We start from the raw sequence: 14,904 nt of genomic DNA on the forward strand, positions 1-14,904 counted from the left end.
ATTCTGAACCACAGGACGGACAACTTTCACCATTTTGTAAAAGTAGCCCTGACGAAGAACCCAAAGAAGAGGCCCACAGCGGAGAAACTGCTGCAGGTGGGAAAGTCATTGATGTTGCAGTTCATGTCGATCCCGCCGAATATTTTACGACTGAGCCGGAGGCTGATAATAGAATCCAGCCATTAAACCACCCATACTTGGTGCTCTGTTACACATTTAATCACCGGGTGCGGGCTGTCCCATCCATTGATTAAATGTGTTATCTATCTCCCGATGTCGCCTAGAGATTTGTAACGAAGCCTCTTAAAAAAATCAAATAAAATAGCGTTTCGTATTTATGTCTCTGCGCTCGCCGTCAAGGCAGTGACTTGAGTACGCGTTAGGCCAAAATGCATCTCAAAATGCGCCGCAGATTTTCACTTTGACTCTGACTAGTCAGGAATTCCTGTGCTTATAATAGATTTCCAAGTAACATCCACTTGTTTGTTCAGACAGTAGATTTAATGGATGTAAAATGAAACTTAATTATGTTCTGGTTAGAGCCAAAAAGTTGACAGCCTCGCTTCCTGTCTTTACAGCACCCGTTCGTGTCTCAGCCGCTGAGCAGGACGCTGGCTAAAGAGCTGTTGGACCGAGCCAAAAACCCCGACCACAACAACTACAACGACTTTGACGACGACGACCCCGAACCGGAGGTAACCTCAGACTTTCTATTGTATTCATACATACGGTTGCAAAATTCCGGGAATTTTCCAAGTTGGAAACTTTCCATGGGAATGGATTGAGTCAACGAAATATAAATAAAGTTCTGCTTACAAATAAATGAGTCTTCCTTTTTAATTGTATTATTTTTAGGCTTTACACGATCAGGATTTCGTCCTCTCCTGTCCTGCGCACCGGTGATCGCCAACACGTTTTCCCCCATTTTGTCCTTATAATACAAAGGCGGCGCGATCCACTCTTGTTGTCGTCGCCACGGTAACGAGTGTATCCGGTCACATTTGAGTTGACAAGATAAAGCCCAATGATCGTAAAAAAACGGAAATGCGATGGTATCGGAATACAAGATTTTATTGCAGTAGTCTGACATAGAGCAAATTTGTCACGTAGTCTGAACCGGGCATTACGTGTTCCCCGTCTCAGACGTGTTGTCTGTTCCACACCGCCGACGTTTTTTTTTTTTTTTAATAACTTTATTGGCCGGCAGATATTTACAGTACTACGTCAAAAGACACGCGACAAGGCTAAAAATAAACTAGCTTTTGGTTTCAAATATACTGTGCATGATGACGACGCGGAGTCAATGTCTTTTGCGGAGCCAATCAATGATGTCATTGATCGGATCGGCGACTTATGACATGAAAGCCGATCGGCATAAAAGGCTAATTATCGGCCGATACCGATCAGGCCGATTAAAATCGGTGTAAGGTCAAATTATTGTGCATGGATGTCTTCTATAATAAAACAAAATGTTTCCAAAAGTCCCCTGTTAACTTCTCATGGTAACTGAACTTCCCAGAAATTTACTGGAAATTTTCCACCCCTTTGCAACCCTATTCATACATGACAAACATGGCTTGTAACGATCTTTTTACTAGATGTTGCCTCTTTTAATTCCTCTGTAAACTGTGTCTCATCTGTTCTTCATTTGTCAAATTCCCCACATCAACTATTACTCCCAGCAGCCTTAACGCCCCCACGTTGTTGCCCTCCTCCTCTTCCTCCATTGCACTCCCTCACTAAATGTTCTCCTCTCTTTTCTCCATCTTGCAGCGCGTCCTCCTCTTCTCCTTCTCACCTTTCCTCTCCTCTCCTCTATTCTGTTCATGTCTGCCTTCCCACTGTCCTCTACCCTCCTCTCCCTCCTCCTCCACAGTTTAAGTACAGGGGTCACTTCCTAGCCGTAAGCCCCGGCGCTCGGCGTGCGCCCCGCTTTCCCGCCCGTCGGAAGGTACCACGTCGGGCTGCGGTGTCTGCAGTGATGTGATGTCTGAAAAAAAAGCATGTGTGACTTGTATTGAAGACTCTATCCCATTGAGTTGATGTTGTCGTGGAAATCGTCAACTCCATACCGATGCCTATAGCTAGGTGGCTCATAGGAGCGCATTTCGTCATAGTGGCTGGTGGCTTTTATTTACTCAACGATTCATGTTTCACAGATAATAATAAAGATATACAGGTGTATCTCAATCAATTAGAATATTGTGGAAAATGTCATTTTCAGCACAGTAAACGTCCGCTCGTCGTGTGGTGTTGCTGCGAATAATTAACGCCACACCCCAAAAAAGGTTAATTGCTTATAGATGCCACAAGATGGGAGCAAAGGATAGCTTTTGTCTAAATGAAGCTCCTCAACTCACCTCAACAGGGCCTTGCTAGCAAGATGCCACCAGATGGTGCCAAAATATTTTTTTAATATATTTTTATCTTTTTGAACAACAGCGAATATACGGGGGTTCACTGTATAAAGTGACACTTGTATATTATACAGATTCACTATCCATAGTCAATTTCTTTTTGTTTTTAAAATAATTTTAAGAATAATAGCTTATTACAAAAAACGAAATTCACCATCTTAAGAAAGTAGAACGTGTGCCGAATCTATAAAATATGAAGTTACTACTGAATTAAGTAACATTTTTTTAAACAATATTCTTATTTGAGATGCCACCCGTATTGCAATAAAAATATATGTAAAATGTATTATTTTATACAGTACAAGATCGTTTTCTCTGGTATGCTTCAGCTTTACAGATGCGTCTATTTAAGATGCAGCATTTATTTATTTACGCGGATGATACATCCAGCAATTAATTGGGGCCCGGCATCTAATACAGCAGAGGCCACTATTTGAGGAAACCTAATTTTAAGCACTTTTGGTGCAAAATCTGGAGTAAAGTACATACCGGTAATGTCAATATTATCGACTGTGTTCATGTAAACAGGAGATTGTCATTTGTGAGGAGGACTTGGCTGAGATTTTTTTGACCTTATTCTGCAGTTGTTTTGTTTGGGGAATGCTGATTTGTCCTTTTTTAAAGCATGGTGTGAATTTGCTGTGTTATGAAGGAACTGCGCGACTGATGCCCTTTGTTTTCATTTTGAAGATAAACGACTGCATCAGAGCGATTATTTTAGGTTGACTGTAAAGTGTTTTTAAAGGGTTTTTTATTTTTTTCAATTGCATATTCAAAAGATCTCACGTTGTCAACGGATGGAAAACCTCGAGTGGGAGCATTTGTTTGATTTGATTGTGTTTACCTTGTTGCTGCGTGCAGCTGGCTTTTTGTGCTGTGTCATCCAATTTCCCCCCTAAGAGGAAATACCAAACAGATTTTGTTTAATACGTTGTGTAATCTTTTCGAGTGGCCTGCAAAACTGCCACAGTGATTTATTTGAGTATTTATTTGACTGTGTGCATCTCTCTTTTCTCAATGTGTGCGTGCGTCCTCACAGTCTCCGGTGTCCGTCCCTCATCGGATTCGCTCCACCAGCAGAAGCACCCGTGAAGGAAAGACTCTCTCTGAGATCAACTGTGAGTTCATGCGCAAATTAAAGAGCGTCCACACAACAATAACATCCGGACATTCTCTACCAACCTTTTTGTCCTCATTTCCCAGTCGGTCAGGTGAAGTTTGACCCCCCACTAAGGAAGGAGACGGAGCCCCATCACGAACCGGTGAGTTGTTACAAAATGTGTTTCCATATGTGCATTTATGTCACTTCACCAGCACAAGCATGGCCAGTCTTCACCTATCGTTAGCCGAGCCCAAAAGAACCAGCCCTTCCACTTCCTGTAGTTCATGCCACCATATCACACTGTCGGCTCCTATTTAATAAGCGTCTAATGTGTTTACCAGCTTAAAGAAGCATGTGGTGGCGCTTACCCACACGGAGTGATAAAAACCATTTAGTGGTGCTGGTGTTCGTTTGGATTGAAAGGACAGACGGGAGGTGTAAAATTGGGCACTGCTCCAGAATGTGCCTTGGAGGAAGTCTGGGCTATTGGACTATAGGCATGAAATTGGGTTTGTGAACTTTTTAAACGCATTATTGGTGTTGGGAGTGCATATATTTTGCTGCAGCTCTTCTCAGAGGAGTATTTGAAATTGGACATTGCCTGGTTCTAGGTTCATGCACCATCAATATCAGTCACCACCACCACCACCTCCTGTCCTCACTTCCGGTCTTTTAGATTGATTTATTTATTTTTTGTCTCCCTTGGCATTTCACACATTGAAAGTACCCTTGTGTGTTTGTTTATTATGATTATTAATTTTTAATCAGTTTGAAATCACCACTGAAGGTCATTGTTATAACATTACTTTCTACTATCTCATCTAATGAATGCATTATGGTCCTCCCTATTTGCTGCTGCTGACCCGTGTGGTTCTGAAGTCTCCGGCCTCAGTGTGCAATGTAGTGTTTTGTCATTAATAACCTCATTGCCTTATTGATATCATTACTGTCTCTCTCGAGGATTTCTCCACACGCCTCTTTACCCTTAGGATTATATGGAAACATGAACGGAGATATTTTCAGGTTACGTGAAGGTGGCCCGCGTAATGTTGTTCCTCAAATCGTGGCGCTACCCTCGAATAGACGCCAAGACTGATACTACAACTCCAATGAAGTTGGGACGTTGTGTTAAACATAAATAAAAACATAATACAATGATTTGCAAAACATGTTCAACCTATATTTCATTGAATTCACTACAAAGACAAGATATTTAATGTTCAAACTGATAAACTTTATTGTTTTTAGCAAATAATCATTAACTTAGAATTTTATGGCCGCAACACGTTCCAAAAAAGCTGGGACAGGCTGCAAAAAAGACTGAGAAAGTTGAGGAATGTTCATCAAACACCTGTTTGGAACATCCCACAGGTGAACAGGCTCATTGGGAACAGGTGGGTGTCATGATTGGGTAGAAAAGGAGCTTCCCTGAATTGCTCAGTCATTCACAAGCAAAGATGGAGCGAGGTTCACCTCTTTGTGAACAAGTGCGTGAGAAAATAGTCGTGCAGTTTAAGGACAATGTTCCTCAACGTATAATTGCAAGGAATTTAGCGATTTCATCATCTACGGTCCATAATATCATCAAAAGGTTCAGAGAATCTGGAGAAATCACTGCATGTAAGCGACGAGTCCGAAAAGCAACATTGAATGCCCGTGACCTTCGATCCCTCAGGCGGCACTGCATCAAAAACCGACATCGATGTGTAAAGGATATCACCACGTGGGCTCAGGAACACTTCAGAAAACCAATGTCAGTAAATACAGTTCGGCGCTACATCCGTAAGTGCAACTTGAAGCTCTACTATGCAAAGCAAAAGCCATTTATCAACAACACCCAGAAACGTCGCCGGCTTCTCTGGGCCCGAGCTCATCTAAGATGGACTGACGCAAAGTGTAAGTGTTCTGTGGTCCGACGAGTCCGCATTTCAAATTGTTTTGGGAAATTGTGGACGTCGTGTCCTTCGGGCCAAAGAGGAAAAGAACCATCTGGACTGTTATGGACGCAAAGTTCAAAAGCCAGCATCTGTGATGGTATGGGGCTGTGTTAGTGGCAATGGCATGGGTAACTTACGCTTCTGTGAAGGCACCATTAATGCTGAAAGGTACATACAGGTTTTGGAGAAACATACGCTGCCATCCAAGCGACGTCTTTTTCATGGACACCCCTGCTTATTTCAGCAAGACAATGCCAAACCACATTCTGCACGTGTTACAACAGCGTGGCTTCGTAGTAAAAGAGTGCAGGTACTAGACTGGCTTGCCTGCAGTCCAGACCTGTCTCCCATTGAAAATGTGCGGCGCATTATGAAGGGTAAAATACGACAACGGAGACCCCGGACTGTTGAACAGCTGAAGCTGTACATCGAGCAAGAATGGGAAAGAATTCCACCTCCAAAGCTTCAACAATTAGTGTCTTCAGTTCCCAAACGCTTATGGAATGTTGTTCAAAGAAAAGGTGATGTAACACAGTGGTAAACAAGACCCTCTCCCAGCTTTTTTGGAACGTGTTGCAGCCATAAAATTCTAAGTTCATGATTATTTGCTAAAACAATTAAGTTTACCAGTTTGAACATTAAATATCTTGTCTTTGTAGTATATTCAATTAAATATAGGTTGAACATGATTTGTAAATCATTGTATTCTGTTTTTATTTGTTTAACACAACGTCCCAACTTCATTGGTTTTGGGGTTGTACAGTGTGTCATACAAATCGTCATTATCACAGCAGACGTGGCATCTGTAAAGCCTACGTTTACAGAAGACGACGGCTCACATTCTCGTGCAATGTGTATTGTCTTAAGTGTCATGTATTTGGATTATAAGGAAACATGAATCGTGAATGCAGAGATTTTCATGTTATATGAAGGTTGCACGTACCACATTTCCTCAAAGTGGATTATTCACCGGGCACGCCAACCACTGAGACACTTTTTTTAATTAATTAATTTATGTATTTATTTTCCCTCCGTGTAACATTTGACACAGGATACCAGCGTGTGTCGTGCGGGACGCTGTTACCACAGCAGACGTGGCGTGTTGAAGTATCTTGTAATTTACAGTACTCACAAAATGTTCTGGATATTCGGCCTTTACAAGTGAACTTAATTAGAACGTCTCTAAAACCTCTACACCTGTTGAATGTTTCAGTACTTCTTGCACTCCTGCCTGTTCTCGAACAAGAAGCCCAATGTCAAAATTCGCAACAGGTCCATGAATCGCACAATACATTTCCAAGGATATGGTTGGCACTTCTCTACCGTTTTGTGACTCTTCCAGTATTTCTCTCTCCACTGCAACCTGCTGATGTCCCTGCAAGCTCAGTGCCCACTTCTGCCTCAAACTTCAGACGGGATGTTCTCAGAGGGAAGTGGCCTCTGAGCTTTCAGGGTCATCAGCAGGTTCCAACAGAGAGACTGGAGGAGTCACAGAAAAGCATAGAACTGGACAGATTCCCGTTACCTTCTGCAGTCGAGGTAAATAAACGCCACTATATGAGGAAATAAGGGATAGTCAGAGATTTTGTTCGCATCCGCAAACCACAGCAGGTCATCCCTGCATTTGTCTCCGCCCCTTTTACAAATGTATCCTCTCGCTCCAAATCCCATTTTGGCCTCCGTCCATTTTGTGCCCCATTGCCTTACACTCCATCATCTTCTGTCTTGCATCAATGCCCACCCCCCATTCCTGCCAACTCCTCCTCCTCCCCCCAGTTCCCTCCATCGTCCAAGGTTGATGTATTAACTTGAGGTCTCTCTCGCTTTGTCTTGCTGACCAGTGTGATTCTGAGCCCTATCTGGACTGTGTTGAGGAGCTCTACTATACCGCGAGATCTAATCTGGTAGTACTCTCTCTCGTCTCTCTCCTTCTTTCTACCTCTCTCCACCTGAGCCCCGCCCCTTTCTTCTTTTTTTGTTGTTTATTTGCCGCCATCGTCACTAACCTCTTCCGTATTTCTCTGCCGTTCCTAACCTCCGCCTTTTTCTTTTCATGTGTGTTCATTTCGGGCGACTGGTGTCCTGCTGCGCTTCTTCTCGCGCGTTCTTCTATTCTTTGTTTCCAGCCTTGTTAACGGTTGCTGCTATCTTCCCCCCCCCCCCCCCCCCCCCTCTCAGACATTTGTACAATCACATGAACGCACTCAAGACAGACCAAACACAAAACAAGATGGTTTACATGTATGTGACATACTCTGAATAGTCCAGTGCCTTGCTCCAGGGCACACCGAGGATGCATAATACAGACTTCCTTTTCTGCTGGTTGGATATTCCTCTTTGTAAAATGTGTCTCTTTTTTTTTTGTACGCTGCTGCTTTTTGTATGGTGCTCTTTCTAACCTCTCACGTACGGTAGATGACGAAAACAAGTGTCGCGCTTGGGCTTCTCGTGTTTTTTTTTTGTTTTTGTTTTTTTTCACACCCCTCCCTCTTGTTTCACTGTGTCACTTTTTACTTTCAAGATGTCTTTTTCTGCCCCGCCCTGAAACACAGCTGCTTACACATTGTGGCTTTACTTGGTGTTTTTTGTTCGACAACCTCATCAAGTTCAGCTCAATCCTATACATTCAACACAGCTGAGCTACTTTGGTGGAGGTCCAGCCCGTAGAATTCACACCGGAACTCTAAATGGTTTAGCGGCTCGGGTGGCGCCAAACTGCCCGCCGCAGTCACCATGACGACCACATTAGGTCACACAGAAGACAATGATGAGCGCAGACGTCTTATAATTACATTTGTTTTTCTGTCACTGTGGATAACGATTAGTGGACGTCGGAGGCAGCTTGGCAGGAAATGCCTTCTGTTGGAACCGCGGTGGCGGGACGATGCGGACGCCATCACCGACGATGGTGCCATCACCGGCCACAAGTTGAAATGTCGACGCAAAGCCACAATGCTTTTTTGCTAGCGCCGCCACGATCCGGTCATCACAGAGTTGTGGTTTTTTTTGGGGGGAGGGAGGGTGTTATTTTTTTTTATTTTTAGTCATGGAAGACATACGCACATAAATTCCAAACATCTTTTCTAAAGAAGTGGTTGATGTTGATGGCTAACCACGATGGGGAGTGGTGACAAATTTGGTAGATGTTGGTCATAAACAAGCAAGGTCGCAATGGGATTTCTTAATTCCAACATGACCACTAGATGTCAGTACTGTTCCTTTTTAATAGCAACGTAACAAGCGGCTGCCATCTTTGTGGAATTTTCTTAAAAAAAAAAAAAAAAAAAAAAGAGCACTTCAAACGGCTCTAAAATCCTCCATAAATAAATTCACAAAAAATAATTTATTACTATGATACCTGACCTATTTTACTGCTCTTCTCACTAATAATCTGTTCACTAATAATTTGCACTTATTTAAACTTCACCGTAATTTTTAAGCGTCAACTTGGAGAACCCCTCGGAATTTTGGCCCATATGCGCTTATTGGTGGATATTTTTAACTGAAACGTGTCAACCAATCGGAGAAAGGGCTCCCCAAGTAGCAGACGAAACTAAAGGGTGGAGGAACAATGTTAACAAAAAAATCCATTTATACTGTTTTACTCTAATTTGAAGGCGGCTTTTGTTTTTCTGTATCACTCAAAGATTTCACCCCCCCCAGAAAAAAAATCCAAAAATCTATTTCAACAAAACCCATCATCCGATCTTCAAAATTCTTGGTGCCTTGTACTCAGGTTGAAGAGACCATTCCAACCACACTCAGCATTTTGACAAGCTGTCAGTTTTGGGAAATTTTTAAGTCCCGAGTTGAAGCATTGGTTTTTGTCATGATTTATAGGGGAAGTTTGCAGTTTTATAACTGCTTGCTAGATTTGACCGACGCCACGCCCCTCACGAACGTGCGCTGTACGTAATGTGCACTGTGAACAAGGCGACGTTAGCCACTGCTGCTTTGTTGGTGGCATGACTTATTCGTAAGAGTATTACTATAACACTAAATGTTATCGGTTTGAGGTTATATATTTGGGAATGTACAATCAATTCTGCGTCGCTTCTGAATCTTCACAGCCACCCGTGATCCCCTCCACCTCTGAAAGGCAGATCCTATGTTCACCATTGTTTTGTCACTGGATCTGTCCAATTCCTTCTTTTGACCTTTTGTTGCTAAGCGGTGTTGGAATTCGCCACGGTAATTTGAGCAAAGTTCCCGAAGACCTAAGGTGTGCACACGAGTGCGCGCCAAATGATTGACACCTCGTCGGTCACACCTTGTCTCTCTGATTGGTGGATTTTCCTTGGGTGTGGCTGGTTCTTAAAAATGTTATTAGATGTACAAAATTGGGCTTGAGAGGGATGTTTTTTTTTTGTTTTTTTTCAACCGATCATTTTACTAATGTCCCACTGTCAGCTTTATATTGACCGTTTTAACAAACAACAGAGTGATTTTGGGGAAAATTTCAAACTCCCTTTTAAGTCAGTGAGATGATAAACTGAGATGATATCATCCTTATTTAAGTGTAATTTGTTTGTGGGCGTGGTTTGTGCCATGACATCTTTCGAAAGTAAAGTATGTGCCTCTGCTCAAGCAAGCTTGGGGAACGCTGACTTAATTGATATGCTGAATAAACACATGGAAAAATAAGTAAGATCAAATGAGATAAGATATCATGAGATTTTTTTTCAATTTTTTTTACCCGCTAGGCACATTTTCAACGGTTCTCTTTTGGGGTGAGCCTTGCGACAGCCGCCTTAGTAAGGCCACAATGTGAACACAGCACGAGACCACTACACCCTGTGCCTGAACATGTCATGAAATTGGACTTGAAAACACTTTGCTGTCCCTGCCGTCATTCGGCAACAGGGATTGAGTGTCATTAGTCACTATGTCATTGTAAGTTCAAGTGCATTGCCGGTCATTTGGATATGACGTCCCAATAGTGATGCAATTTTGTTGCGTTTTGTTTTGTTTTTTGGGGGCTTGCAGTTGGAGTATAGCCACGATTCGCCCTGCCTGCTCGGAGGAAACAAGTAAGTTCTCCGCACTTTGTGTCCCTTATTGCCTTTGTGCCGAATTCTTCCCTTTTACGTTTCCCAATTGTATCAACTTTGATCCGCTTAATTGCACTTTGCATTCATATTTGCTGTCTTGGAGCAGGACGGATCCTGTCGCGCAGTCTGGCCAAGGCGAAGCAGACTGGAGAAATTAAGATCTTTATTTACTTTCCTGCTTGTCCCCTGTTCATAATAATGTCTTCTCCTCCTGTTCGTCACAAAACAGGAGTCTTCTCAAATCGGTGGAGGAGGAGCTGCAGCAGAGGTGAGTCCGACCTCCTCCTCCTTTCACGTGCTGACTCGGCACCTTTTGATTTTATGTTTTTATTTTTGCCAGTGGTCTAACACCACCACATCCGCCAATCACCGTTAACCCGCGACTAATCGGGTCTGATCACACGCCACTAACGACTCCATGCCGTTTTGTCAGCGTTTTGCACTCTGCTGGGTTTTCGCTTGGCGCTTTAATGTCATCGAGTTGAAAGGTTGCGCTCATCAGCCACTTTCCCGCAGAGCATGGCTTACACACAGATGCTCACACTCCACACATGCACACATTTTGTAGTTTGTACTCAAACTGTACAGCGGGCGTCTAGCAATTACACTCGCAAATCTGCAGGACTCCTTCTGGCTTCGTTTCCTTTGCGGCAATCTGTCGCAATACATGCATTCATTCTTGATTCCGTCAGTAATCACGGGTGTACCATTGGTGTTAACGATGTGGGGATTTCACGTTTAAAGCCGATACAAGCGTGAAGATCTTTAAGTCTGTTGATGAGGTGTTGTGAAGTGGAACTCTGTGTTTTAGTCCCATTTTCCAACTTGTTTGACAATACAGTACAGAAAATTAAGCTTCACTGTGTCCCATTTGTTCTGTTATTAAGAATTTGTTTGGCAGGTTAGCGGTTGGTTTGTGGACAAAGCTTCACACAGCTCTAATCCCAACTCCCCCACCCCACCCCTCCCCTTCCCTTCCTTCCTCACCTTCCACCTCCTCCTCCTGTCACCTTTTGCTTGCATCCTTTCTCCCCTCATTTCGCCCACCTGGAATCCCCGAAATTCTCCCCCTCCCCTCCTCTCTCCACCTCCGCTCCCAGGGGCCATGTGGCACACTTAGGGGATGATGAGGATGAGGATGATGATGGTGCAGATGATGATGAAACTCACACTCAGTAAGTCCCCCCCCCCCCCACCCCCCATGCAGTCGTAGAACGGGAGGCCTCTCCGTCCTCGTTTCCCTCCCTTGCCCGCATCAAAACAAGGAAGGAGGAGGAAGGCTTCCCGTTTTGTGCTACAGTTTCATCCACTCATCTCTATGCAACACACCGCACCATCACGCCTGTGTTTTGTGTGTGTGTGTGTGCGCATCTTGACAGCTTTTCATCGTAACTAACAATTTCCCTAACCATTTTAGAAATTATTTTGCTGCTTTTCTTTTTTTTGATTAGTTTTTTTGTATTCTATCCCCCCAAAAAAAAGTTTAAAAAAAAAAAAAAAAGGCACAAACAGCCCTAACAGGATGCTCATCTAACACACTAAAGATGAGTGTGACCTGTAAGTTGTGTCTGGATTCCAGTTAAGGGTCAGTCAGAATGTAGCCTTGGTGCATAAGTGAACTTATGCTGCTTTGTCCACCTATTTGTGCACCCGCTGCCATTTCTCCGTGCTTCCTTGTTTGTGCGCGCATGGTGCTCGCTGCATCGTTTTCAAGTGTTCATTGACACGAGGTGTCTTCTCTCACTGTGTCAAAGCAAAGGTGCAAAGGGTTTAGTTTTTTGTGCTTTGCTTTTTGTCTTTTCCCAGAGCTGGATAATATCCATATATTTTATGGACAGAAAATGAGGAAATTAGCATCTTGGTGGCATGGGAGAGGCAACATGTTTATGCGCGTAACAATGTGCCTTGTGCTCATTTCTGCATTCTATTCATTATCCAGCTGCAGTTCATTCTCATTTGTATGCTCATATCAGTCATTCCCCTCATTAACAAGTTATTTGCAATAGATTTGCAGAATGGAGTCAAATCTCTGTCATTACAGTGCTGACAGTGAGATAAGGGCGCCTCCAAATTGACTCGCTAGCGCCTCCCTATGGCAAAACTCTCCGTGTCGGCACTACAATTCTCAGAGACTTCACACCAGCTTGCTTGATTGGCGCGCGCTTTGTGTGTAGCCAAGACACTGTGGTTATTTGTCATTCAATCATTAAAGGAGACATATTATGCATTTGGGGGGGCAATACCAGGGGTCCTGATCAACGGTCTCTTGACATACCTTGGTCAAAATGCACAAAGAATAAGGGATTACAGCACCTTGACATCCTCTGGTAAGATTGTGGGGGAAATGACTCGGTTTAGAAGGGTTGGTTCCGCCTCACGGAAGTGAGACAGCGCTCGGCGCCTGGGCGACGCGACGAGGCGGACGGCTACTTGCTCTCAAGCGGCCCAAAGTCAAAAGAGAAAAGCGACCCCCATAAAGACGAGCAGGGCAAGCATCGTTTGTATTTTCACTCGTGGGGGCAGCACTTCATCCAACCGCCATGTTGCACTTTGTCAATTCGTCTGCTCATCCGTGAATGTGGTGCATGCAGCAGACACATCGGCAAACACAAATCCACCCCCCGTACGACGACAACGTTCGACATTCGAATATGCCGCTTGTTGACGGCACTGTTAGCTAATGCTAATCTGTGCTGACGCTACAGCTCTGCTGACATTTTGGCTTGGACACGGCAGTGCTTCCGAGTCGTCTGTATGTATACAAGCAATTAAACAGTCAATGTTCCGTAATATGTCCCCTTTATTTGATTCATGATTAATCACCAAATTCAAATCCTATTGTTGTATTTTTTTGTCGCGATGTACTCCAAGCCAGTTCAGGGGTTACAACTGTAACTGGTTAAAAATGTAAAAATGGCAAGTAAAAGCCACAGTGATGTACTGTGCTTGAGCTGTCCTGTCATGCAAAGTCAGTGTGCTCCTCTCTCCATCTTCTCACCGTGTAGTAAGATGAACACTATCCTGAGGCCAAAGGTCCCGCCCCCGCTTCCGCCCAAGGTAGGTGTCAGACCTTGGTTGGGAATGGTTGTTTGTTACGGTGGTACCTCGAAAGCCAAACACATCGGGAAAAATACACCTTTAAAGCTGAACAAAACTTGGGGAGTTCTTACCATTATCGTGCATGAAGAAAAATAAAGTTTCTCGTGTGAAGAGAAGAAAAAGAATATACACAGGAAATGACCTGAATTCATCAGACTCGTGATCAAAGCAGTAAGACTCCAGTGTCGTCTGCATCTTATCCTGTAGAATTTCTTTTTACATCTCTATCGTCGCCGTTGGACTTGAAAAAAAAAAAAAACTCGATCTGCACACTATTGCACGACTGTGTTCGAGCACATTTTGACACGAAAAAATGCATTTTCGTCATTCTTCAGCCTGGAAAGACACAAAAAAAAGTCAAATAAACTAATATCAAACTTAAACTTCAGTTTAACGGAAAACAAAATTTGTTTTTACACATTCAAATTTATGATCATGTGAGCGTGAATTGGCTGTTACCAGACGACAAAGGTATGTTCATTATTTACACTATAATATTAAAAACTAAAATGTTAAAGTATTGTCTCTACAGTAAATAAAGGGTGACAGTTTGACAGTTTATTTCTATTTTCATTATTTCCTATGGGAAAATGTTTGATCATCCAAATTTATGACGGCCGATCGGCCTTCCAGAATGGATTGTGTGGATTTCCAATATAAACTATGTTTTTTTTGTCCATGACGACGCTTTGTGTCCGCTCCCCCAGCCCAAGTCCATCAGCTCGCCCCAGCCGCAGCCCAAACAGGACGACAGCCATTCGCACAGCGAGGACGACGGCGGCGGAGGCGGGACCATCAAGCGCTGTCCGGTCCCGCAGACGCCCAGTCCCGCCAAGCCCGCCTCCAACGTGCCCCCGCGGCCGCCGCCGCCGAGGCTGCCGCCGCACCGCCGCAGCAGCCTAGGTAACGAGACCGCGAGCGAGCGCTCGGACGCTGACACGTCCGCCCCGGAGGACGATGGGAGTTTTAGGCATTTCTGGCAGTGGCTCCACACGCCTCACACAGAGGAGGAGCTGGAGGAGGCGTGGGAGGTGCTGAAGGAGGTGAAAGAGGAGCAGGAGAAAGAGAATGAGGACGAGAGTAAGAGCCAGTAGCTTGATAGCTGCCTTTTGCCCCGCCCCTCCGGTTGTCCTCGCCTACTGATTTATCTGTTCCATAAGTCCATTAATATCAACACTTTTAACGTCTCCTGAGCTATGTTCGGATTTACTCCTTATCCACTATATAGTGCCCCTATATAGTGAGTTTGCCCTGTTGTAGTGCTGGTCCAATGTGTAGTGAGTAGTGATGGCAACGAC

At 43.9% G+C, this 14,904-nt stretch overlaps 1 protein-coding gene across 5 annotated transcripts in view; it reads left to right on the forward strand.

Annotated features, from left to right (window-relative positions):
* The window catches only part of map4k3b (mitogen-activated protein kinase kinase kinase kinase 3b), a 37,967-nt gene that overhangs the window by 12,730 nt on the left and 10,333 nt on the right, over nucleotides 1–14,904 (forward strand). Inside the window, exons 11-20 of one of the 5 annotated variants that reach the window (XM_061789107.1) lie at nucleotides 15–96; nucleotides 579–695; nucleotides 3,457–3,535; nucleotides 3,621–3,679; nucleotides 7,298–7,360; nucleotides 10,443–10,486; nucleotides 10,737–10,775; nucleotides 11,608–11,682; nucleotides 13,513–13,564; nucleotides 14,314–14,686. In XM_061789107.1, the coding sequence (XP_061645091.1) occupies nucleotides 15–96; nucleotides 579–695; nucleotides 3,457–3,535; nucleotides 3,621–3,679; nucleotides 7,298–7,360; nucleotides 10,443–10,486; nucleotides 10,737–10,775; nucleotides 11,608–11,682; nucleotides 13,513–13,564; nucleotides 14,314–14,686 (983 nt within the window). The remainder of the gene's footprint in view (nucleotides 1–14; nucleotides 97–578; nucleotides 696–3,456; nucleotides 3,536–3,620; nucleotides 3,680–7,297; nucleotides 7,361–10,442; nucleotides 10,487–10,736; nucleotides 10,776–11,607; nucleotides 11,683–13,512; nucleotides 13,565–14,313; nucleotides 14,687–14,904) is intronic. The other 4 variants (XM_061789109.1, XM_061789108.1, XM_061789110.1 and 1 more) reach the window with 4 other exon arrangements.

This window comes from Phyllopteryx taeniolatus, chromosome 11 (genome assembly GCF_024500385.1).
Source record: "Phyllopteryx taeniolatus isolate TA_2022b chromosome 11, UOR_Ptae_1.2, whole genome shotgun sequence".
NCBI lineage: Eukaryota > Metazoa > Chordata > Actinopteri > Syngnathiformes > Syngnathidae > Phyllopteryx > Phyllopteryx taeniolatus.